This window comes from Psittacula echo (assembly GCF_963264785.1).
Source record: "Psittacula echo genome assembly, chromosome: Z".
Classification (NCBI taxonomy): Eukaryota; Metazoa; Chordata; class Aves; order Psittaciformes; family Psittacidae; genus Psittacula; species Psittacula echo.
The window spans coordinates 36,438,702-36,465,392 of record NC_137742.1 but is presented as its reverse complement, the minus strand read 5'-3'; the positions used below and the strand labels follow the sequence as shown (position 1 = coordinate 36,465,392).

Below are 26,691 nucleotides of genomic sequence, written 5' to 3'. Positions count from 1 at the left end.
CAACCATTTGAAAAATGTTATTGATATTTTCCATTATTAAAGACTATTTATTTATTTAGTAAGTTGTGTTACCTAAATTGGCCAATTTCAGTTCCATTGTACTTCAAAGTCCAAGCTTTCAAGCAAATAGTGATAAAGTGTTTTGCCTTCCCCAAAAAATGTGCTGCAGTATTATGTGGTTCTGTAAGTTCAGTACGATGTCGTGTCATCTTGCCCTAAACAAAAACCTTTTTACTACAGTATTTGATAGTTGCTGAAAAAAACTGTACTTTGAGATCTTTGTAATTGATTTCAATGTTTTCTTAATAACTTGAGTATTTCTAAAATCTGGAAGATATTTGTGACAAGCTTTGACCCACAGGGGGTGCAAGATCAAGAACTTTCAAAGCAAACAAATTAAATGGATAAATTTTCTAACAATAAAGCCTAAATACATGTATATAAAAACCATTTTGTTAGGAATTAGTCTCTGTAACTGAAATGATCCCAAGCTGTAAAACAAAATTTACATTACCACAATCTTAACAGGATATCTGCCTCTTGCTATGCTATATCATTAACAAGAAACAGAAAATCAAGACTTTAAATATTCACTCTGCAATACTAAATATTACTGCACAAAATCTAGAACCACTAAAATAAATTAGTTACCTCCTCCAATTAATTTTTTACCATTCATTTGTCAATAAAATCAGGATTTTGAAGAAAATACTATATAAGTGTAATAAAATGAAATCACTGAAATACTGATGTTAGAAAACCAGTAAGTCACACTCTGACAAGACTTGAAGGATTTTTGCATGGCAACAATGGTTCAGGAAACGTTTTATTTATGCATTACTCATATAAACATTTCTCAACTCAGTTTTTTATCTTAGGTAAAATTCAGCTCTTTTTTTTTCTAATAAGCTTGGGTTACATCTGTGTGCAATTCCTACTCTGATAGATTTACCGGTATTTTCTCATCTAACTACTTTTAAGAACTTCATAATGAGAAATTAAGATACTATTATTAAAATGCAAGTGAATTCTGCATTACGTAGAATGCACATACCTGTCAGATGCTACAGTAACAAAAAAAGATTTAAACGTTTGTTAATTAATGTTCTTTGATCAAGCATCATCTCTTAATACTGTCTTTGATGTTTGCACATGTATGAAAAGTAGGAGTCAAGACAGAAATGACTGCTTTGGTTCAGTAAACATATTTAAATATTTACTATTCACATGGGTAATAGTTATGGTATAATAACTGTAGGACTAAATGTATGGTATACATCTCAGAGCTAAAAATTAACACCAATAATGAAACAGAACCAAAACAACAATTACATGAGATGAAATTAATCAAACCCCAAAAGCTTATGTTTTGAAAAATATTTAACATGGGTTTGTTCTGTTCTTTTTTACTGTATATCGAAAGCATAGATCTAAAAAGACTTCCAAGTTCTAAGATGCCTAAAGTCTGATCAGAGAAAATGCGAGAGCTGCTGAATGCACACATACTAAGCTGTAAATAGAAATTTACTGTAAAGCGGATTCAAATTCTTCATCACATACATTACCAGAATACCCAAAATAAAATTAACCAGAAGTTTGCCCTCACTGACACAAGTGCCATGCTGACTAGAATAAGATTACAACATTAGAGAAGCATATTTTACCCTTAATGTAAGAAAACTGAAATATACTGCTAAAAAAGTAAATAATGTAAAACTCATTTTTTTCCTGACTACAATGTATTTTCAACAACAAGAAAAGTTTAAACCCAGGAGGAAGCATGCACTAATGTATACAACTGATGTATAATCTTCCAGGCTATTTGAAAGACTGAAGAAGATGTATTAATGCTGTCAACAGACTGTTAGTATGTCCTACAAGATGAAATTTCAGCAAGGCACAATCTGAACATGGTCAAGAAGTCGGTATTTTATAGCAGAAATACAATGCAATTAACAAACTTTTTTTTTTATTTTTTAGGAAGAATTGTTTTAAAAAATGGAAAACTAGTAGACTGCTTTGGTGTTCTGTTATTTAAGCCTCTGTTCCAAATCCATTCTGTTCTTTTGATGCTGCAATCAAGAGACAGCTGAGTGAACTATGAAGTTAGGAGGTTCTCTTGATCAAATTTAACTTCATAACTTCACAAATGACCAGGATTCTAGTTGCCTAACAAGTCACAGAAGTAATTAATAGGTAATTCCCCTGCAGAAACCAAAGTTGTGTAACTACACAATAATCATTACCTTTTTAACATATATGTAAGATTGTAAAGTTGGCAATGGGAAATTTGGCTGTCATCAATATGCAGCCAACAATGAGCAAACTAATGACACGTTCCTTGGCCTTTCAAGCAAAGCAAGACGTATTTTAACAGACCTTGGGATATTTGCTATCATAGAATAGAAGGTTAGGCAAGAGAAAATATTAAGCATGTTAAGCACAAAGTGCATAATGCTTAACATCTTGGTTCTCCTACAAACCTAGTAACTATGAATGCTGCCTATACACATTTCCTTCCCTGTGAGGCTGCTTCAGTAACGCTAATCACTTGTCCCACCACAGCCTGATTTAAGATTAATTTACTGAAAAATGAAGGTTCATACACTGCATTTAGTTTCCTAAATTACATTCATAATCATAAGTTGTCTGCTTTTGCTTCCTACCATTTTCTCCACTAGCATTGGTAAATATCTGACTGAGCTCATGACAGATAACACAAATGTTCAACTAATAAATTTCTGCAGAAGGTCAGATTCAACCCACAGTCACTAACAAAACAGAAAAACCTCTCTGAATAACCATGACAAGTACACACCTTCAAACACACTAGGAACAGGGAGAGTATCAGAGAGTCTAAAATGCTGAGATCGGATAAAAATGGAAACTGCAGAAAGCCCACAGAAGGTCACAGGAAGATAATTATTTGCACTCATGTTCATCAATACGTAATTCAGGACTGCTTCATATTTGCATCCTAATTTACATGGAGTATATTGTTTAATGTACTTCAAGTTCAGACACTACCAGAAGGAGACACAGACTAAATCAACAAAACAAATCGTAGAATAATAGAATGGTTTGGCTAGTAAAGGGCCTTACGATCACCTAGTTCCAACCCCTTGCCATGGGCCGGCACACTTCATCCTAGACCATGTCATCCAGGGTTCTGTCCAGCCTGGCCTTGAACAGTGCCGGGGTGGAGCATTTACCACTTCCTTGGGCAACCTTTTCCAGCCTCACCACCCTCACAGTAAAGAATTTCTTCCTTATATCCAATCTCAACTTCCCCTGTTTAAGTCTGAACCCGTTAACCCTTGTCCTGTCACTACAATCCCTGATAAAGAGTCCCTCCCCAGCATCCTTGTAGGCCCCCTTCAGCTACTGGAAGGCTGCTATGAGATCTCCACACAGCCTTCTCTTCTCCAGGCTGAAGAGCCCCAATTTTCTCACCCTGTCTTTATATGGGAGGTGCTCCAGTCCCCTGATCATCCCCGCGGCCCTCCTCTGATACTACTAAGCTATTCAGAATAATGACAAAAGCCAGTGAGAAATATTTACACCAGGTCCATATGGCATACACTGTGACTGTAAAACTGTCACACAATACCAAAGCTAGACGATATAGATGTTGTACATAGAGGAAAGCATTTAACACTCACAAAGACAAAAAAGGCCTTCTTAAAGTCAGGAAAGATAATCCAGAGATTTAATAAAAGCTTTTATGATAAAAAAAAAAAAATCCCTCACAATATAAACTACAAAAAAACTTCAGAACAATACAAGATGATGAAAGCAAATAATATATTCAGAAATAGGCTAAGCATTCAAAAACCATATTGTAATGCTGTGTTTAGAGCAGAAACAGCTTCAGACTAATTATATATTTATATTGTTTCAAGAAATCCACCAAAATCTTCTAAAATTAAAAAAAAATATATTTTTCGAAGATTCAGAAAATGGTCAAAAATGCATCAAGAGGTAAACCCTCCACAAGAAAGACATAAAAAATGTACTTTATCAGTTATGAAACAAAATTATCAAATCATTGCATAAGAGAAACAATAAATCACATAAATATGGGTTAAAAATTTTAGGATAAACGCTGAAGTAATACTCTGTATAAAGTTAGAACATTAAGTTTGAGATGCCCATCATGAACATATTCAGGAGATACTGCATTCTGTTATTTTACCATTTTACAGCAGAATACTACTTACAAAACTTTGAGGAATTTAACACTATGGGGTTTTTAATATTCAAGCTCCTTTGGGCTCATGAATATAATCCTTGACTACAGATCTACCTTACCTACCCACACTAAGTAAACTTTTGCACATAATGAGCAACATCAACTATTTTCCTTTCTCTGCTTAATCCAGGGAAAGTACTAGTAAAACTGAAATGCAGAAGTACAACAAATCGACAAATCTATGAAAGAAACTAAGCAACAGAGTTTACCAAACCATTATGGGTAGATCATTTCGAAGCCTTTCAATTTCATACAAGTTGTAAATTGGCCTTTGAAAAATGTCAAGGGTATACATGTAAGATCTGGCACATTTGTAAAGTTGGATGGCTGTTAGTGAGAGTGACAGATTTATTACAACAGTTCCAAAGGCCCATTAAAGCTTAGAAACTTTTAGACAATATTCCTCTTCACTGTAATACTTTCTTCAGATCTATGATCTAAAGTTAGTTGCATGGTCAGTAATGATATAATAAATTAGGACCAATACATTTCATTTTCACAGAGGAAATGCAGAAATCCAGAAACAAAATCACTTTGGTTTTATTTTTACTTTTGGTGTCTTTAGTAGAGAATGTAAAAGACTTGTTGAATACTGACCCCATCACTCAGTTTTCTTCTCAGGACAGATTTAACAGTGATGTGTCTCCCAGTAGCAACAGTAGAAAAAGTTACTACTGCAGCAGCAGAGTTGAAAAATCTTTCTTAAAAAAAAAACCCAAACAACAGAATAAAAAAAAAAAACCAAATAAAGCCAAACTAACTGAAATACCCTTTAAAACTGACACAGAAGCTAAATTTAAAACAAGAAAAAAGAACTGTTACAATTCTAGAAGTGGACTCACAGGTACTTCACATTTTGGAGGATTCTGATATATTGCATTTAAAGCATCATGATCCTGCTGAAGTTGCTCTTGTAACTGACCAATCTTTTCATCTTTTCCACGCAACTGATCCTGAAGAGAGGCACAGTTTCGCTGCAGTAGAACTTCACTTGCTTTAACAGTTTCAAAACATGAAGCCAATTCATTATAAAGCTATGAGAGGGGAGAAGAGATTAAAAGGATTAAAATTAACTACAATGCAGATAGCCATATAAATACAGGAGACAAAGAAGTATAATTTAAGTAACTTATCCATAAATATCCTTTTTTCTACTGACAATTTTTTTTACACTTCTTGTCCTCCTGCCTCCTGTCACGATCCATAGATTTCAGCACACTGAAACTTTAATTTTGAAAGAAGTTTTTCCAGAAAAACAAAACTTACATTAGGATACTACAGTTTCAGTTGCTTCTTTATGGTAATTTTGAATAGAAATGGTCACCTAATGATCAGGATTTGTTTTACTCTTGAACAGTTTATAGAAAATGGAAAAGAAAAAAAGAAAAAATCCCTTACTGAGAATAGGCAAAAAATTGAAACAATGAAATGAAAGAAGCAAGAATAGCAAATACCCACCTTGTCATTTATAGAGTAGTTTGATTCTATAAAACTAATCCTTTTAATATAGCTTGTATAATAATACAGTGAATCCACTGATGCCTACTGCATTTCATGTAAAGTGTAAAACAGTTATTTAAATAATTATTCTGTGGGATTTTTTTTTTTTAACTTAACTATAAACCCAAGTGATTATATTAGAAGTTCTTATCCCTGGCTGTTGCTCAACTATTTTTGCTGAAACCAGAATATTGCATATATTCTAGAACCACTTTAGAAGAGATACTGTACACACAAAGCTTTTCTAGAACCTCATCTAAGTAACAAATAGAACTTACTTTGCAAGAAGAACTTAACAACACCTGATTTCTCCATTTTTACCCTTTTTTTCAATATAAACATCTGAAAGCTGTTTAAAACAAAATCAGCTTTTCTTAAAAAAAAAAAAAAACAACCCTCACAAAACAACCCCGTTTGAAAAATAAACCTGTAGTATAAGAAACAATAATACAGATTCTGAAGGAAATATATGACTCTACAGCTTTACTACCTAAGCATATTTTCTTCTCTGTCTTCATTTCAGACCTTCATTCTTTTGATGGTCCTTTCTTCTCAAAATAAACAATGCTCCCTCAAACTATTTATTCTACCATAAAATAATGAGCAGAAGGCATATATGCACTTCTGCAGCTGAGAGTTTTCTTTGGAAAATCCATTTCTGTCATTCCATCCAAAAGAAACCTATTATATATGAAAATCAGAATTTCCAAATCTATTAATAATATTTGTAAGTAGAAGGAACTGACACAAGTCATTTTACTTTTTGTCTTGTCAGCTTTACTTAAGTGATACATTTCTTTCTCCCTTTCACCTGCTTACATCACTTAGAAGTTAAACCCTTTGAAAAACTACCACTACTTTTAAATTTAGAAACTCTCTACCTCACACTTTGTGAGAAATTTGGAAATAATAATCTCTCTTCCCTTATCTACTTACTTATCTTATCTACTACTCCCATAGTTCCTCAAAATCCACTTAAGACAATGTAAATTACTTCTTGTCTATTTTCAAAGCAGATCAAAGATCATGTCTTTTAGGCAAAATGAATTCAAAGTCCAGATAAATTGATATTTTGAATTACTTTGACCCTTAAAAATTAAACTTTGCATTGAAATTTCTGTGCCTACTGAATCTTTCTTAATTATATTTAAGAAAGCTTACATCATGCCTAGAAATACAAGTTCCAGATCAGCCAATTTCTTATGGAAATCACAAGCATCTCACAGGAAAACAAACAGTTCATTTATCAAAAACATGCATTTTTAGATAATGTCCTTCCAAATGAATGGAACATCAAGACACAGTTACTTCCAGCTATAACTATATATAAGCTCATTAGCTAGATCATACTGGTATGACAATTTGGTGGTTTTATGACTAGCAGCAGTTAAGTGGTTGTAATTATAGTATCTGAAAGGTAACATCCTAGTAAGATGAATGGAGAACATCAAAAGTATCATGTTTTTTTCTAGCTGGCAGCTACATCCCCTAATGTAGCTAATGGGTATTTTTGCTAGTCAGCATTTGTCAGGACAAGATAAATAGCATGTCTTTTTACTTGCATAAACTTTTCTAACCTTTCCTGCTTTGAAAACAGCAATAACTAAACACATATATTTCACATACAAAACAAACTAAAACCTATGTGCAAAAAATCCACACTCACACTATTCATCTTTTTACACTCAGGTTTTGTTTGTTTGCTTTTATAAACAACATCAATATACTAATTTATATGACACATTTATTTTATTTTTAGTGTATGTAACATAAGGAAATTTCAAAATGAAAATCACCTGCAAGAACAGAAACAGTTTTATCTACTGTGTACACATATCCAGAATAGCCTCCGAATTTCCTTTTGGCTCCCTAGCTTTTCTTTTATGGCCATGCATGTGCATCAAATTCATGCTTAATGTTTATACTGGACTATTTTTGTGGTTTCTGCTTATTTATGACCCTGTTTTAGAAGATGCACCATATTTAATCACACTGCAGTACACATTCCAGAACATACAGAATTACACAACACGATGAAACAGATACAGAAAGTCGGGTATAGGGATGCAAGATGTAAAATGGATATCAGAGGACTAGAGATGGAACACTGAGTAGAAAAAAACAAAGAAAGACAAAAACATTGTGAATTATTTAACTCAGAACAAGCAAGCTTCACAGAACAGTGAAATTGTGACTTTACATGAGTGAACGGTTATACCTTACATGAGTCAGTAAGACATAAGATTTACCCAGGAAATTGTCGAATTCCCAAGAGAGATATTAAAAATTATGAAAAAAAAAAATATGCTTACAAGATGGGAAAAAAACAATGAAAATTTTTAAAATCATTCTTAATACATTTTATGAAATTCATAGTCAAGAAAAAAAAAAAGGCAGTGGCCAGAGACACAAGACTGCTTTGCAAAAAGTGTTGCACTGACTGTATTTTGAGAATCATTTTCTAATGTGTTAGAGTTGTCCTTTCTCTGACAGGCAACACAGAATGTTACAGGTGAAGGTACTTAAAAACAAATAAAAAAAGATTAAAAGTATCTGAAATCAGTACACTGTAATAAATTCAGTCTATATAACACAAGAGCATTACTTAACAGTCAGGAAGGAAGAGTAACTTAGATGAATTACCAAATATAAAGTATACCATATTTTTCAGCTAACCTAACAATTTCCTATATTGAATAAACTGATTTTACCAGAAAATCCTTTCTGCTAGATCTTCGAAGAGTTACTTAAAGCAGAAAAATCCATTAGATCAATAGGTGTCCTTAATGTCATCAAGTAACCTAAAAATGTCAGACCAAAGCTATGACTTGTGGAGAACCAAAAGATGTGACTGAAATGCCTCCTCACATGTGATGGAAAATATTTAACAGCCTGATAATGGTGGGGTCAGGTAAAGTACTGACATACACTAAATATGTGTATGGCAAAGGTCAGACCAAAGACAGCTGAGGAATTCCAACAAAACCTAGTAAATCGTTAACCCATGCTATCTAATGTATTGTATGTTAGCCAGAATCATAATGCAACGAGAAAAAACCTGCAAAGTGAAACAGCTGACACAAATGAGCAGCAGTAACTTTATACAAGTGTGCAGGATTTATTTCAAACTAGGTTTAGACTGCTCCTGTGTACTGAATGCCAGCTAACAGCTGGGACACATTTTCCAGTTCCAAAATAATTTTCAGTTCCATAATCCTAAAATCATTTAGCTAAAGCTTTCATAGACCTTTCTATGACATTAACTAAAGAACAGAAAGTGGGGACATCCAGATATTTCCTTTAATAGTATGCTCCTCTGAGGAACTAACAGTAAGACAGATCCATCCATTAAAATGGAACAGTAGCCAGTTACACTGGGTGCAAAACAAATATTACCCTATATTAAATGTTTTATCTAAATGTTAACACCCTAAAAAAGTGTATTACAGAGATGTGAATAAATGAACCAAATATATCATAATACTGAACATACAATAATGACACAAATGCAAAAAAGTTAGTCTAAATTAAGACACAATAAAACTGTAAGAAAAACTATTACAGCACCATTGCAGAAATTCACATTACAAGCTCATGCTGTTTATAAGAAACTGAAAAAGAACAAAGGCAGAAATAAGCTGGAAAAACTCCGAGGATGAAACTGAAGAGGCACTCCAGACAGACTGTATATAGCACATTCATGGCATTTAACTTTAAAATGGAAAAGCAGAGGAAAGGTAATTTTTCAAGATGAGATACCACAAGGCTTACTTGTGATACATGAGAAAAATGTTAGACACATGAGAGACTAAGAAAAAAACCAAAACAAAACCAAACTAAAAGAAAATACAGAATGAATGGCAAGTAACATGAGGAAACATGCAAGCAAAAGTCACAAGTACAAACTGAAAGAGAAGACGTGCTTTCCTCTACCTTATGGTACTGTAAATACCACCACTGTTTTGGAAACCACGTACAATGGATAACTGTATCAATATACCTTTGAAAAAATGACAGAAGAGAATGAAAAAGAAAACGACATTTCAGTCATTATAATTAGTGTTTTTCCACAAAAATTCAAACTGATGAATGTATTTACTTCAATGAATCCCATATTTCCTCTTTCCTGATTGATTCCCCCACCCACCCCTAATGTAGCCTTCCAATATCCATCCATCTAACCACTTTTGTGCACCTTCCTGTGTTGATTTGGCTATCTAACAGTGGGGTTTGTGGATTGCTTTTTTGAATATATAAACATTTTGACACTTTTTTCTTAAAAAGATTGTATTTATCAGCAACAACTCTGTGAAATGCTACCAAACCCTATTTAGATTTCTTTTCTCTATATATGGCATACTGTCACAGAACATTCAGCAGGCTTGTAAAGAACACCAGTCCTAGTTAATGCAGAAATGTGAGTAATTCATACTGCAAAAGGTATCATTATGGCTTCAAACTAAAAGATGGGAGATTTAAATTAAATATTAGAAAGAAATTCTTACTGTGAAGAGTAGTGAGGCATTGGCAGAGGTTGCCCAGGGAAGTTGTGGCTGCCCCATCCCTGGCAGTGCTCAAGGCCAGGTTGGATGGGGCATTGAACAACTTGCTCTAGTGGGAAAGTGTTCCTACCCACTGCAGTGGGGTTAGAACTAGGTGATCTTTAAGGTCCTTTCCAACCCAAACTATTTGATGATTCTATGATCTTGTGAAAAAACACATTACTGTTGCCAGCAACATTAATCATCAAGTTTCCAAGCATCAGTGACAGACTATTAATAGATTATTTACTCTTTTTTTCCCAGACACTTAAGCATTCTGTAGATGTCAACCACAGCATACTAAGAGTACAGGTTTTTTCAAGCATGAAAATCATTACCTGTGAGTGCAGTGTTTAGCATCACCCTGACAGCACCAGTCTACCCAGCATTTCTTCAACTTTAACCTATAGGCACATACGGTGCCAAAATCTACTTCCTAGCACATGACCAACTCTGCTGGTGTTTGGTATATGAGAAATAAATAGACTAGCGTAATTAATGCACTTCACAAAAATAGCAAATGCTAATGGAGCTTGAACTAAAATGTGACATAAACTTTCATAGAATCATAGAATAGTTAGGGTTGGAAAGGACCTTGAGATCATCTAGTTCCAGCCCCCCTGCCATGGGCAGGGACACCTCACACTAAACCATGTCACCCAAGGCCTCATCCAACCTGGCCTTCAACACCGCCAAGGATGGAGCACTCACAGCCTCCCTGGGCAACCCATTCCAGTGCCTCACCACCCTCACAGTAAAGAATTACTTCCTTATATCCAATCTAAACTTCCCCTGCTTAAGTTTGAACCCGTTACCCCTTGTTCTATTACTACAGTCCCTGATGAAGAGTCCCTCCACAGCATCCCCATAGCCCCCCTGCAGATACTGGAAAGCTGCTATGAGGTCCCCATACAGCCTTCTCTTCTCCAGGCTGAACAGCCCCAACTTTCTCAGCCTATCTTCATATGGGAGGTGCTCCAGTCCCCTGATCATCCTCATGGCCCTCCTCTGGACTTGTTCCAACAGTTCCATGTCCTTTTTATGTTGAGGACACCAGAACTGCACACAATACTCCAAGTGAGGTCTCACGAGAGCAGAGTAGAGGGGCAGGATCACCTCCTTTGACCTGCTGGTCACTTTGTTAAAGAGATGAGTTTCTCACAGGTTTCAGAGATAAAGTGGATTATGAAAATGATAATTTCTTATTACTGACATGGGCTTCAGGATATTTGACTGAACAGTTAAGTTTCAGCTCTTTTCATGTGTGAAAGAACTTATGTTTTTCATTTCAATTTGACAGAGAACCATTTACACTTCTATATGGTTGTAGCTTTTATTTTGTGAATGTAATGCCCCTTACATAAACCCAAACACATTAATGTAATTTTAAACTATGTTTAAAGGTTGTTGCAGTTGCAAAAAAGACTGGAAGTGATAAAATTTAACCATAGAATGGTAAAGCCAGTAACTTGACATTCTTAAGCTTGAAGGAAAGCAAACTATCTCCACACACTGACCAAAAGAAGGACCAGCAAAGGCAACTGCAGGCACAAAATTAACCACAATATCTGAAAATGTATCTGACATGATCCTATTTTTGTCTACTTTCTGGTGTACTTGATGCAGACTTCTGCAATGCCTCACAGTTGAGCACTCTTGCTATGTTTTCTAATTATGCCAAAAATCTAATTATTGAGCAGTGCTTTTCTTTATCACAGACATGGATTGTACCACTCACTATCCACAGTATTCTCTATTTGAGAGCTGACTTCTAGGACACAAATTATGATTTCCTATTTAATGATAAAGAACAGTATTTTCACTTCACTAAAAGGGCCCTCCACTAAGAGATTTTTCATCAGTATCATTAACAAGGAACCAAATGGCCACAGCAGATGAACAGAAAGTACTGCATTATAAAAACAAAGGCCCTAAATTGTAAATTTAAAAAAACTGTGATAAGCTGGCTAAGGACCTCAGAATCTCTTCTTGTCTTATTATCCCTAGTATTGATTGAAGTCTCTCCACCTTGAAATTGTTGGTGAGGACAAATCTATTGAGTCTCATTAAATCCAGCACAGGAATGAAGTCCCTGGAGCATTTGGGACCACTAAAACAGATGCTATACATTTTAGAAAAATACTCTTTATCCTTGAGAATGAGAACTACAGCTGCAATACGAAACAGATACCAATTTGTTTCCATAAATGCTCTAACGTAAAGCAGTTATTGTAGAACACAGCACCCTTAAAATTTCTACTTAAAGAAAAAAAAAGGGTAGCAGCATGTCAAATCAACACAATTTGATAAAACAGACTACAGATCTTCACATGTGTATACTTCCCACTACAGCTAGACTTGGAAGAGAAATCATGTCCCTCAACGGATTTACACATAATCCAGTGCAAGTTCATGATCCTGATCTGGCTTATCAAAAATGTTTTTTCTTCTATTCAGTCAACTGTTCTGCATCACAAATTAACATCAGCACAAATAGCAGCTCTCCTTAAAGGCAGAGGGTAAGATAGTCTTTGAATATGTAAACCAACTGCATTGCCTCAGCTACAGCATATAGTGCCTATCTGACCACTAAAAGAGAGGTCATTGATATTGCTGTAAGGGACAATATATCATGGGATGTACATACTGATAGGCTCAATGCCATATGGAAAAGTAGGAAAATATTCCTTTGTGAATATGTTTATGGAATACCTGACACATTCTTATCTAGCTATTGCAGCCTGCATATTATTAATGCATAGAAGACAAAAAAAAAAAAAGACATTTGTCTGCAAGAGTTTGTGTCTCTCATTCAAAGCAAAAATAGGCATTTGTATTATTTTTACAGATCTGAGTTTTCCAAAGGCCTGCTGTGACCTCGGTAGGCTTTTGTGTCTGGTGATTTGAAAAATGTATGTTACCTTCAAGCAACTACAGTTGGGTATCTTATACAGTTCTTCTGATCAGAAGTATAGGACAGGATTGTCATGATAAAGAGACTTCTTTTCCCCTCCAAAGTTCTCTTTAATTTGCCACAAACATTGTTAGATTTATTCCACTCATTAAATCCAGCACAGGATTTCTTTTTTTACATGTATAATTTTTCTTTAATATATATATACTTTTTTTTATCTATTTTTATTAAAAACAAAAAATAAAACCAACAGCTTTTTTCCAGGTGCATTAGATATTTTGATATTCTACAAAAAGAAGGAAGGAAGTCTACCTGTAGCTTGGCTGGACTACTACTGTAGTGAACAAGACAATGTCTTCTGTCACTGCAGTCAGTGATAAACTTACGCAGAGTTAAGTACACAAGAATGTGCTGGGCACTATGTACTATAAAACGTTTACTAAACACATCTTTAGAAACCCAGTAATGATTCTGGCTTAACTTAGGCTTAGCTTCACAATTTTTTCACCCACTGTATACTCTAAGTAAGATGATAAAGGGAAACACCTGGTTTTTTAAAAAGTACTACCGGTTCCAAGATTGGTAGAAGGTAAGTTAAAGATGTATATACAACTTGTTTCTTGTCTTCCTCCTTCTCAATGTTTCTAAAAAGGAAGGAAACGTATCCTCTGTATTTCTTACAGACTAAAAAACACATCCCCATAATTTGTTACACTCAAAGGAGAAGTTCTGAGTAATGCACATACATGTGACAGCTCTTCAAGGTTAGCATTTTTCCTGGCATGAATCAAAAACGTGAATCTGTTCTGTAAATGTAAATATAGTAAAAAAAAAAAAAAATAAATAAAAAATTAGTTATCCTTTTCAAAAGTTATTATGGCAACAATTTTTCCAGTTAATTTTGATAAAGCAGGTTTTTTGCATCTTAATGGAGCAAAACTGTTTGAGATTCACACAAATACATTATTTACAATTAAAAGGAATTTCTTAGCCTAAGTTATCAAAAACAAATTGGAGAATTTAGCAATTGAAAGCTTCAGGAGATGAAGAATTAAAACACAGATAACACGAAATTACATGAAGAAATTTATATGCTTTGCAATCACTCCTAAGACACAGTTGGATCTTAATTTTTAAGGCTCATCAAAACAATGTAAGCAAGGGACATATATATGTTGGGATGTAATTAGTCTGATAAGCTCTGTTACTTTGACAACCACATTTTGGCAACAATCAAGATCCAGAGATCTAAAGGATGCAAGACAATACAGTAGTTTGATTACTCTGTCCATTGCTATTGTACAGATGGACATTAAAATGAATCTTGTGATCATAAAGCAGAATAACATTACTTTTTGATAGGATGTTGTTTCAGCTATGTGAGCATCTTCTTGGTCTTTCAGTACTTTTTGTGTACCATTATTGAGAGCCTGAAGTTGCTTTATCAGCTCAGCCTGCTGTGCTGTATGTTCAATGTTTTGACTGTAAAGATTCTGCAGCTCCTGTAACTCCTTCCTGCGCAAAATAAGCAATACAGAGAAATTAAGACCTCCATTAAACAACTGTATTGAAATAATTTTATTGTAGATAATGAGCTTTCTATTTTCATTTATTTTTCTGCTGCTTGCCTTATAAACACTAGAAGTTACATATATTTATCATATACTTTTGTGAAATATCTACAAAACAGTTAAGTTTCAAAATGGAATGCCTTTCAATTCTCCTCTAATGTTCTAACTGCTTTACAATAAAAAGATTTTTCCTACTTCATCAATACTTTCTAATCAATATTCAGTTAACCCTTTGGTGGTGGGTGTCAAAATGTAAAATATTTAGAACACATGGACTGTAAAAAGTTTGTTTCTTTTTTATACCTAGAAATATCAAGAAAAGATAAAAGTTTTCTTTAACTTGAAAAGTATCTGCAAAGCAAGTCTCTTCTGAAATGCCTCTATTCCCTAGACACATAAAATATGTCTGCTGATAAATTGCTTTTTGTCTGAAGGTGCAGCATATTGAGAAAGTAAGTAAACTTTGGTGTGCATTATATAACATAACAATAAAAGTTCTATAAACACAATAATAGTAAATATGTTGTAATGCTACCATAGCATAGATCTAATATAATCAGTCTGCTTGAGAATTTTACTCTACTGATGATAGTCCTACAAATTAAGGCGGAACTGAAGATCAGTAACTCTTACTTACTGTAAACAAAGATTAAAAACCCAGAATATTTTCTGTAACACATGTTAGAAGATGTGTATATATTATATATAGAATATATAATATCCCTTTACATATTTTCCCTGTTTAATTAACAAGCACATTTCAACTAGTATTACTTACAGGTACTGAAATATAAGCTTAGCACTTCAACTAATTTACTTCCTTATTTCCTTGAAAATTTTTATTGGGGATCCACTTCTCTGCACTTAGAATTACCATTAACAACAAGAATTATCATTACATTTTTATACTACTGCTGGAGACATCCAAGCAAAGATTAGCGTACTAAAAGGTAAGCTTAAATATCAACTTCCTTGTTCCTGAGAAATCGGACAAAGAAACCATTTTAAGGGAACTTTCAAAAGAATATTTCTTAAGACCTGAGCCACTACTTCATATGTTGATTATTCACTAAAGGTACATCTGAATAACCATATTTTTGCCTATAAAATTGAAATTACATGTGCCACAACAGCATACTCAGTCATAGAATCATAGAATAGTTAGGGTTGGAAAGGACCTTAAGATCATCTAGTTCCAACCCCCCTGCCATGGGCAGGGACACCTCGCACTAAAGCATGTCACCCAAGGCTTCGTCCAATCTGGCCTTCAACACCGCCAGGGATGAAGCATTCACAGCCTCCCTGGCCAACCCATTCCAGTGCCTCACCACTCTCACAGTAAAGAACTTCTTCCTCATATCCAATCTAAACTTCCCCTGTTTAAATGTTTTAACCCATTACCCCTTGTCCTGTCACTACAGTCCCTAATGAATAGTCCCTCCACAGCATCCCCATAGCCCCCCTGCAGATACTGGAAGGCTGCTATGAGGTCCCCACACAGCCTTCTCTTCTCCAGGCTGAACAGCCCCAACTTTCTCAGCCTATCTTCATATGGGAAGTGCTCCAGACCTCTGATCATCCTCGTGGCCCTCCTCTGGACTTGTTCCAGCAGTTCCATGTCCTTTTTATGTTGAGGACACCAGAACTGCACACAATACTCCAAGTGAGGTCTCATAGCTTGGTGTCATCAGCAAACTTGCTGAGGGCGCACTCAATCCCACTGTCCACGTCAATGGCAAAGATGTTGAACAAGACCGGTTCCAACACCGATCCCTGAGGGACACCACTCGTTACCGGTCTCCAGCCAGACACTGAGCCATTACCACAACTCTTTGCGTGTGGCCAGCCAGCCAGTTCTTTATCCACCGAGTGGTCCACCCATCAAATTGATGTCTCTCCAATTTAGAGACAAGGATGTCGTGTGGGACAGTGTCGAACGTTTTGCACAAGTCCAGGTAGATGACATCAACTGCTCTACCCCAGGTCCACCAGTTCCGTAGCCCCATCATAGAAGGCCACCAAATTGGTCAGGCAGGATTTCCCCTTAGTGAAGCCATGCTGGCTGTCACCAACCACCACGTTGTTTTTCACATGCCTTAGCATGCCTTCCAGGAGAATCTGCTCCAAGATTTTGCCAGGCACAGAGGTGACACTGACTGGTCTGTAATTCCCCGGGTCATCCATTTTCCCCTTCTTGAAAATCGGGATTATATTCCCCTTTTTCCAGTCATCGGGAACTTCGCCTGACTGCCAAGATTTTTCAAATATGATGGCCAGTGGCTTAGCAACTTCATCTGCCAGCTCCTTCAGGACCCATGGATGGATTTCATCAGGTCCCATGGACTTGTGCACGTTCAGGTTCTTAAGATGGTCTCGAACCAGGTCCTCTCCTACATTGGGCCCAAGGTCTTCATTCTCACAGTCCCTGAGTCTGCCTTCCAAGACTTGGGTGGTGTGGTCAGAGCATTTGCAGTGAAGACCGAGGCAAAGAAGTCATTAAGAACCTCAGCCTTCTCCAAATCCAGGGTAGCCAGTTCTCCCGATAGCTTCTGGAAGGGGCCCACATTGTCCCTAGTCTGTCTTTTATTCGCTACGTACCAAAGGAATACCTTTATCCTTAACATCCCTAGCCAAGTTTAATTCTAACTGGGCCTTAGCTTTCCCAACCTGGTCCCTAGCTTCGCGGACAACATCCCTGTATTCTTCCAAGGCTGCCTGTCCTTGCTTCCACCTTTTATAAGCCTCTTTTTTCCTCTGAGATTAGGTCAACTTTATGTGGCTAAAACAGCACTGTTTAAAAAGGCCTGTTAACAGGCCAACGCAGGAGAACACTTGAAGACATGGCTTAATTAGCAGTATTTTATTTAAATCCTACTGTTCTTAATGAGAGGTAAACCTTAACAACAGTAGAGGTGCATTTAGGACTCTATGTAACAAAACCAAAGCAAAACTGCAGTGGGTACTTCATATGTACTAACTTAATTCTGTTCACAAGCACAGCAGGAGAAATAATGACTTAATGATATATTAGAACTTTATGAAACTCTATGGCAGACTTCAAAACAAGCACTTGGCTTATTTCCCTTAATGTGAGTAAATAGTAGAAAAAACCACATCTTTGCACAGCAGTTGAAACACAGATTATATTAATTTTATACAGGTTCTCCAGATCTTCATTTTGTTCTGGAAGGGAAAAACCTGGAATGATGTTGAATCCTCAGATACTGTTAGAAATTATGGTGGTAGCTGTTGCCAAGACCACTCTGCTGCATTGCTACTGTTTAATTTGTATGCAAACATTAACGCAGTTATCTGTGTCTGTCATCTGAGAATGTACAGTATTAAGTATTCTCTAATGGTCTGACCACAAAGTGTATTAAGGTCAATGGGAGTCTTTCTTGTTGACTTTATCAGGATTTGGGTCTTACTCTAAAAGAGAGGAGATTTGGGGAGAAGCTCAACCTTGCAGCCACCCAACTGCAGCACAGTCAGAACACATGTTAACATGTTTGCTCATGTTAAGTTCAAGGATTTTTAAATTTAAGGAAACCTAGTCACAGTTCCATTATTCCATATTTTAAAAATCAAACTTTATTTCTTCATACACATGCCCTACATTCCTCTTTTTTTTTTTTTTTGAGTAAAAGGTTACACAACCAAAAGTTTCAATCTGAAAAATTCTTGATACATAGAAATACACAACCACTGTATTTAATCTGCAGTTGGATGTTACTTGCATTTCTATGTTACAGGTGCTTTTATCCTCTTTAGTCTAAAAGGTACTATTCATACATTGTAGATCAACAAAGCGAACCTTCTCTTATTTCATTTCTACACAGGAAGGAGGAAATGATACTCAATCTTACCAGGAATCATTCAGCACTGCTGGGGCAACACAAATGAATTCACAGGATTAAGCACTTTTGGTAACAGACAGGTCAACTTGGTGAAGGGAGCTTTAAAACAGGAATGGTGGGGGAGAGAGATGTTGACCAACTAAAACGTAAGCAAGCTGTGGCCAGGGCTGACAAGAAAAAGGCACAGGTTGGTGTGCCCAGGAAAGACCTTGTGATGAATACAAAGCTCAGGGATGACAACCTCAAGCATATGCACATAAATAAGGGAGTGCTGACAAGACATTATTAGAAGGAGCCTTAAGATTCTTCCTGGGAAACAGGCACAACTGGGTGTCCATCTGAGGTTGCTGCTCAAATGCACGCAGCATGTCCCCACAGAAGATGACAGGAGGCATTAGAGATCTGTCTGTAGTCGCAGGGCTCATTAGGATCATGGAGAAAGACGTGATACCTCACATGACCGGAGTGCTGCTTGTCATACAGGCTGTTCAGGAAGTACAGGCTGGGATGGCAAAAAGTTGCCCTTTATGTGAAAGAGTAGTTTAAATGGATGGATGGAGCTCTGCCTTGGGATGGGCAATGATCCAGATGAGAGCATCTGTGGGGGCAGGCCAATGTGTATGACATAGGGGCTGCCTGCTGATACTTTCTGACCAGAAGGAAGAATTCAGTCCTCAAGAACTGGAAGAAGATTCATGTTTGCAGGCCCTTGTTTTCATGAGGGACTTAAATCACACCAGTATATACTGGAGGGATGACAACACAGCAGGGCACAAGCAATCCAGGAAGTTTCTAGAGTGCTTTGATGACAATGTCTTGCTATATGCAACTAACAGGCTTATAAGGGGACGCACACTGCTGGACCACATACTCACAAAGAATGGTCACAGGTGTAAAGGTCAGAGGCAGCCTTGTCTACAGCAACCTTGAGATGATGGGAGTTCAGGATCTTGAGGGGTGGGACAAAAGGAAAAAGCACTATCACAACCCTAGATTTTTGGGGAGCAAACAGGCCTTTTTCAGGGACTTCCTTGGAAGAATCCAGTACAGTATTGTTCTGGAGAGAAGAAGGATCCATGAGAGCTGGTTGATTTTCAGAGATTACTTCCTGCAAGATCAACAATGGTCTATTCCAATGAGCAAGAATTCAAGCAAGGGTAGCAGGAGGATTGTTGGATGGACAAACAAGGACCTCCACTGACTAAACTCAAATGTAAAAGGAAGGATACAGATGCAGAAGCAGTGACAGGAGACCTAGATAAATGGATAGTAAGGTAGATTTGAATCTGGCTTGAATCTACTGGGCTTAAAGACTTGTGATCAGTGGCACAAAGTCCAGATGAAGGCCAGGCATTAGGCCAGGCATTAGTGGAGTATCCTAGGGGCTAACACTGGGGCCAATCCTCTTTTAACATCTTCATTAATGAACTGGACAACAGGACAAAGTGCACCATAGCAAGTTTGCTGATGACACAAAACTGGGGGCAGTGGTTGTTTCACCAGATGTTTATGCTGCCATTCAGAGGGACTTCAACAGTCTGGACAAATGAGCTGACAGAAACCTCATGAAGTTCAATAAAGGGAAGTGCAAATTATTGCCTTGAGGAATAATAACCCCATGCACTGGCAAAGGCTGGGGCCTCACCAGCTGGAAAGCAGCTTGTCAGAAAATGTCCTGGGCATGCTGCTGTACATCAGACTGACCAGGAGCCAGTAATGTGCCCTTGTGGCAAAGACCAAAGACATTCTGAGACTCACTTAGAATAGCGTTACCAGCACAGGGAAGGAGGTGATCCTTCCCCTTTATTCAGAAGTGGTGTGTCCAGTTCTAGATCCAGTACAAGAGAGACATGGATACATGAAAGACCACAAAGATGATGAAAGGACTGAAGCACCTGCCATACACAGAAAGGCTGGAGAAAGGAAGGCTCAGAGGGGAGGGATATTATGTATAAGTATCTGTTAGAATTCTATAAAGAATATGTAGACAGACTCTTCTCAGTGGTACCCAGTCAAATAAGAAGAGACAACAGGCAAAAATTAAAAAGGCATGAAATTCCAGTTAAAAAAAAAAAAAAAAAAAAAAAAATATAAAATAAAATAAAAGGTTTTATGCTGTAAAAGTGGTCAAACACTGGAACAGGCTACCCAGAGAGGTTGCAGAGTCTCCAATCTCGGACATACTCAAAGTCAATTGGACATCATACTGGGCAGTCTGCTTTGGCTAATATTGCTTGAGTAGAGCACTGGACCTGCTGGAGCAGAGGGACAACACAATCTCCAGAGGTATCTGCCAGTCTCAGCCACTCAAGGATTCTGTATGATTCTGTTACTAATTTGCCTGCAGCATGCTCAAAGCAAGCACACAAAATCAACCCCATGATAGTCAGAAAAACAGTTAAAAGATAAAAATTAATTTCAGATCAAAATATTTATTAATATGCTTACTCAAATCAGCAATCTACCAAGCACTCTACAAGAAAGACACCCGTCTGTCACTGCAGCAGGATAAGGATGTCAAGTCTTAAGTAAAACAATACTTCAACGTGAATATGTAACAGAAGAAATAATCAAAAATTGCAAATTGGATGTAACAAACACCTACAAGGTCTGGTTTTTCCCCACCACCCTTATTATCCCCATAAACAAACACACCATGATCACCATGATACACTTGAGAGCATGTAACTCCATACTCCATTTAACACTGAAGTCAACAGATACTACTGAGGAAAAAAAAAAAAAAAAATCAAACACCTCAAGACCGATACAATGGGAAACCAAGAAATTTACAGAAAGTGAGCTGCACTCTTCAAGTCACAAGAAAAAATCTATGAAAAATAGTTTTGTCCCAAGTCAAAATAGAAGAGCATAACTGAAGTATTTCAGCCACGAAAGTAAGATAACAGAATCACAGAATCCCAAGGGTTGGAAGGGACCTCAAAAGATCATCTAGCCCAACCCCCCTGCAAGAGCAGGGTAACCTAGAGTACATCACACAGGAACTTGTCCAGGCGGGCCTTGAATATCTCTGACGTAGGAGACTCCACAACCTCCCTGGGCAACTTGTAACCTTGGTAGATTTTGCTTTAAACATGCAAGGTTGATACTACATGATTACTCTACAAACCGGACTGTAGCAAAATCAAAGACCTAACAACTTGTCCTGCCAATATCAATATTTAAGAGTCATATTACTGTTTACAGTACAGGTAGCTCTGCTGCTCACATCAGACAAGAATGGCAACTAAAGTTTCCTCCTATCCTTAGAGGATAACATTAAATAAAACCTTTATGTCCTGCACATACCAACAGTTTAAGAGTAAACCGTGGCTTCCCAGAGATGTAATTGAAATGAGTAGCTGCTGTCACTCCATGAGCTATATAACTGTGCTGCAAACAGATTTAATGTTCATCATACCCACCACTTCAGGTGATGTTGGTTTTGTTTCACCACCACAGTTTTGGTGAACACACTGGGATTCTGAGTAGCTCTGCTACCCCTGTTACCAAGCAAATAGAACAGGGTTTGGGGTAATTCAGGAAATCTCTAAATTCCATTAGCTGTAGTTTAGAAATACAACAGTGACAGGCATCATGAATTATGGCTTCTCAGGGGAATGGCACAGATACTATGAAATGGTTTACAGCACACTCAAAGAATAACCTGGAAATCCCAGAGCAGCAAAATAAGGGCTAAGTAGAAATCTGACTGTCTCATAATTTACAGCACAGAGGTAAATGGGGCAGGGGGGGAGATGGGGCAATACTGTTACAAAACAAGTGGTTGTGAAATGATCAGAGGTAGGACTAGAAACTAATTTGAAAGGAAAAAAGTTGTGGCACACAATTCCATTAAGAACACAGAGGCAAGAAATTCTAATTCAATTTTATAATGGTTTACTATATTCACAACAGTTTAATATTTCTTGGATATCTGTGACAGCAAGACTCAGGTCTCAGTGAGTCAAGCAAACCTCTAAAGCTTGATGTTCAGAGTTGCATCAGAGCTCTGTGCCAATGAGACACAGACCGCCAAGTGCTCAGCTGTAAACACAAAGTTCTAAAACCTAATATTGAGCCTAATTTCAAAACATAAATCACAGAGATGCATTGAAGTTCATCTTTAGAAACAAAACAGCAAGAGTTAATGTTCTTCAACAATGTGAAACTGGAAAGGCTACCAGGGACTCTGAATAGATACAGAAAATCTGTACCTAATGCAAACTCAAAAAATGGAACAAGTAAATGCATTTCATAACTACTTCAGGAGGCTGAAATTAAACCCAGTGAGATCAAGAGTGCTTTGCAAAAGCAAAGCCAGCAAAGGACGGTGGTGGTTTTCTGGAGACATACGCCATGCAGGATGGTTCCTGTAAATACTGTCTGTTCACTAGTCTTAGAAAATTCATTTTCCACAGCTCAGAAGTATGTGACAGACTTTTACTGACACTGGGTGGGACTTCCAGAAACACCTCCCACTCTGTACCACCAGAATGAGACTGGAGTACTTTAAAATTTTGGCCCCTGATAATATGCTAAAAAAGACTGCCCCTTAAATAAAACATTTCTCTTAGTGTCTACAGACACAGTTACTGTTAAACTGAAAACACCTCTTGTAAAAAACTGTCAGATGTGCAGAACAGAACAAGAAGTTAAGATTGCACAGGAAACAGCACCAGACCAGTTTGCACTCAGGCTCTTAAGAGACTTTAATTTCCAATTGATTTTAGCATCTACTGTAAAAATTTCAGACACAATTACCAAGGTGTCAGCTGAGAAGTATTTTTCTGGATCTGCCTATACTGCATATAAAAGAAGATGCTAAATGAAGGAAGCCAGTTTCCTTCCTTCCTTTCTCTAGAGCTTGTTTCTAACAATTACAAATATGCTCCTGGTCTGTTTTCAAGAAAGCGAATGGTGGGGAAGGCAGGCAGGCAGCAGATGGGGAGAGAGAGGCAGAGCAGTGGGAAGAACAGAGAGATTTGCAAACCAGATTGTCCTTTTGCAGCTCCAAAAGTCTGAAATTCACGATGGAAATAGTAAAGGAGATAGGTTATTTTCCACACTATTGTCAAAGAATTTTCTGCCAACATTAAATAGAAACTGACCATTCGAAGCAATACTTTTACAAGTCTGAGGTATAAACAAGAATTAAAAAATAAATTATGAGTTAAAATAAAAAACAAACAAACAAACGTTTAAATCATGAAGTGATTGAACATGATGAACACAGTTCTAAGATCTTGGCCTAAAAAGACGAGACAATGTAGAGACCTTATTTTCTCCTCAGATTTTTCCTTTATTTCTGGAGTTGTTGCTTTTCATTAAGAGCCAAAAGAAAAAAATGTTTTATGCATGTTTCCCCTTGGGAAAACAAGGAGAAACTTCAGTATTCTGTACTACAAAAAACACAGAATACTTGAAATTCTCAGTCCGCATGGCTAACTACAGAAACTGCTGCCTGAAACTGTGAATTTTATATAAGCCATTTAGCATAAGCCTTGTTTTTGATACTGGAAATGTAACCAAGACACTTGTAGCCAAAGACAGTTCATTGAGAAAGATTAACAGACATTGAACAATAATGGCATTGAATAAATATATACACACATAACATGATAAGCATAACCCACAAACTAGTGATATGGAAACATACTATAATTCATTGCAATATCAGTGAAGAATCACAGAAGGAAAACATTTGAGCACACAGAAAAACATGTGATCCCTTTGCCAAACTTTTTTCCATAAATACAGAAGGTAGGTGGTATGGAAAAACATACAGAAAAAGACTCGAAACTTCAAATAAATATATTGACCATCTTTTTGTTACCTCAAGTTCAGATCTTATGTCTAAAAAAGTACTTATTTTAATTACATATGTAGATGAGATGACCATGTCAAGAATAGATTAGTTCAGAATAGAATAGATCAGAATAGAACCGTTAGGGTTGAAAAGGACCTTAAGATCATCTACTTCCAACCCGCCTCCCGTGGGCAGGGACACCTCGCACTAAAGCATGTCACCCAAGGCTCTGTCCAAACCGGCCTTGAACACCACCAGGGATGGAGCATTCACAGCCTCCCTGGCCAACCCATTCCAGTGCCTCACCACCCTCACAGTAAAGAATTACTTCCTTAGATCCAATCTAAACTTCCCCTGTTTAAGTTTGAACCCATTTCCCCTTGTTCTATTACTACAGTCCCTAATGAAGAGTCCCTCCACAGCATCCCCATAGCCCCCCTGCAGATACTGGAAGGCTGCTATGAGGTCCCCACACAGCCTTCTCTTCTCCAGGCTGAACAGCCCCAACTTTCTCAGCCTATCTTCATACGGGAGGTGCTCCAGTCCCCTGATCATCCTCATGGCCCTCCTCTGGACTTGCTCCAACAGTTCCATGTGCTTTTTATGTTGAGGACACCAGAACTGCACTCAATACTCCAAGTGAGGTGTCACGAGAGCAGAGTAGAGGGGCAGGATCACCTCCTTTGACTTGCTGGTCACGCTCCTTTTGATGCAGCCCATGATACAGTTGGCTTTCTGGGCTGCGAGCGCACACTGAAGCCGGCTCATGTCCATTTTCTCATTGACCAACACCCCCAAGTCCTCCTCCTCAGGGCTACTCTGAATCTTCTCTGCCCTCTGGATAGCATCCCTTCCCTCCAGCCACAGAGCTTGGTGTCATCAGCAAACTTGCTGAGGGCGCACTCAATCCCACTGTCCACGTCAATGGCAAAGATGTTGAACAAGACCGGTTCCAACACCGATCCCTGAGGGACACCACTCGTTACCGGTCTCCAGCCAGACACTGAGCCATTACCACAACTCTTTGCGTGTGGCCAGCCAGCCAGTTCTTTATCCACCGAGTGGTCCACCCATCAAATTGATGTCTCTCCAATTTAGAGACAAGGATGTCGTGTGGGACAGTGTCGAACGTTTTGCACAAGTCCAGGTAGATGACATCAACTGCTCTACCCCAGGTCCACCAGTTCCGTAGCCCCATCATAGAAGGCCACCAAATTGGTCAGGCAGGATTTCCCCTTAGTGAAGCCATGCTGGCTGTCACCAACCACCACGTTGTTTTTCACATGCCTTAGCATGCCTTCCAGGAGAATCTGCTCCAAGATTTTGCCAGGCACAGAGGTGACACTGACTGGTCTGTAATTCCCCGGGTCATCCATTTTCCCCTTCTTGAAAATCGGGATTATATTCCCCTTTTTCCAGTCATCGGGAACTTCGCCTGACTGCCAAGATTTTTCAAATATGATGGCCAGTGGCTTAGCAACTTCATCTGCCAGCTCCTTCAGGACCCATGGATGGATTTCATCAGGTCCCATGGACTTGTGCACGTTCAGGTTCTTAAGATGGTCTCGAACCAGGTCCTCTCCTACATTGGGCCCAAGGTCTTCATTCTCACAGTCCCTGAGTCTGCCTTCCAAGACTTGGGTGGTGTGGTCAGAGCATTTGCAGTGAAGACCGAGGCAAAGAAGTCATTAAGAACCTCAGCCTTCTCCAAATCCAGGGTAGCCAGTTCTCCCGATAGCTTCTGGAAGGGGCCCACATTGTCCCTAGTCTGTCTTTTATTCGCTACGTACCAAAGGAATACCTTTATCCTTAACATCCCTAGCCAAGTTTAATTCTAACTGGGCCTTAGCTTTCCCAACCTGGTCCCTAGCTTCGTGGACAACATCCCTGTATTCTTCCAAGGCTGTCTGTCCTTGCTTCCACCTTTTATAAGCCTCTTTTTTCTTTCAAAGTTTCCTCAGCAAATTCTAAGTGGTTGTTTTGTAGTGAATAGCAAAGAATATATTTGAGAAATTTTAAGTTCAATGATTTGGCCAACTCAGTCCACAATATTCTAAACTACAAGCAACAAGCAGTAACTTTGCAAATCTTGATTACCTGACTTTAAAAATGTCTTCTTTGCTGTCACTAGTCCTCTCACATATGTACATATTTATGAGAGTAATTTCAGAAAATAATAAAGCCTATTAGTCCATTGATGTATTTCACAAATTCCAGTGATTACCTCTTTCAACAGAACTTCCCACT

At 37.6% G+C, this 26,691-nt stretch overlaps 1 protein-coding gene across 1 annotated transcript in view; it reads right to left on the bottom strand.

The window, feature by feature from the left end:
• The window catches only part of CNTLN (centlein), a gene marked incomplete at its 5' end in the record, with an annotated part of 196,332 nt that overhangs the window by 111,210 nt on the left and 58,431 nt on the right, over window positions 1-26,691 (bottom strand). The window contains 2 exon segments of the mRNA XM_080637807.1: window positions 5,095-5,286; window positions 14,560-14,722. Of these exon segments, the coding sequence (XP_080493933.1) occupies window positions 5,095-5,286; window positions 14,560-14,722 (355 nt within the window).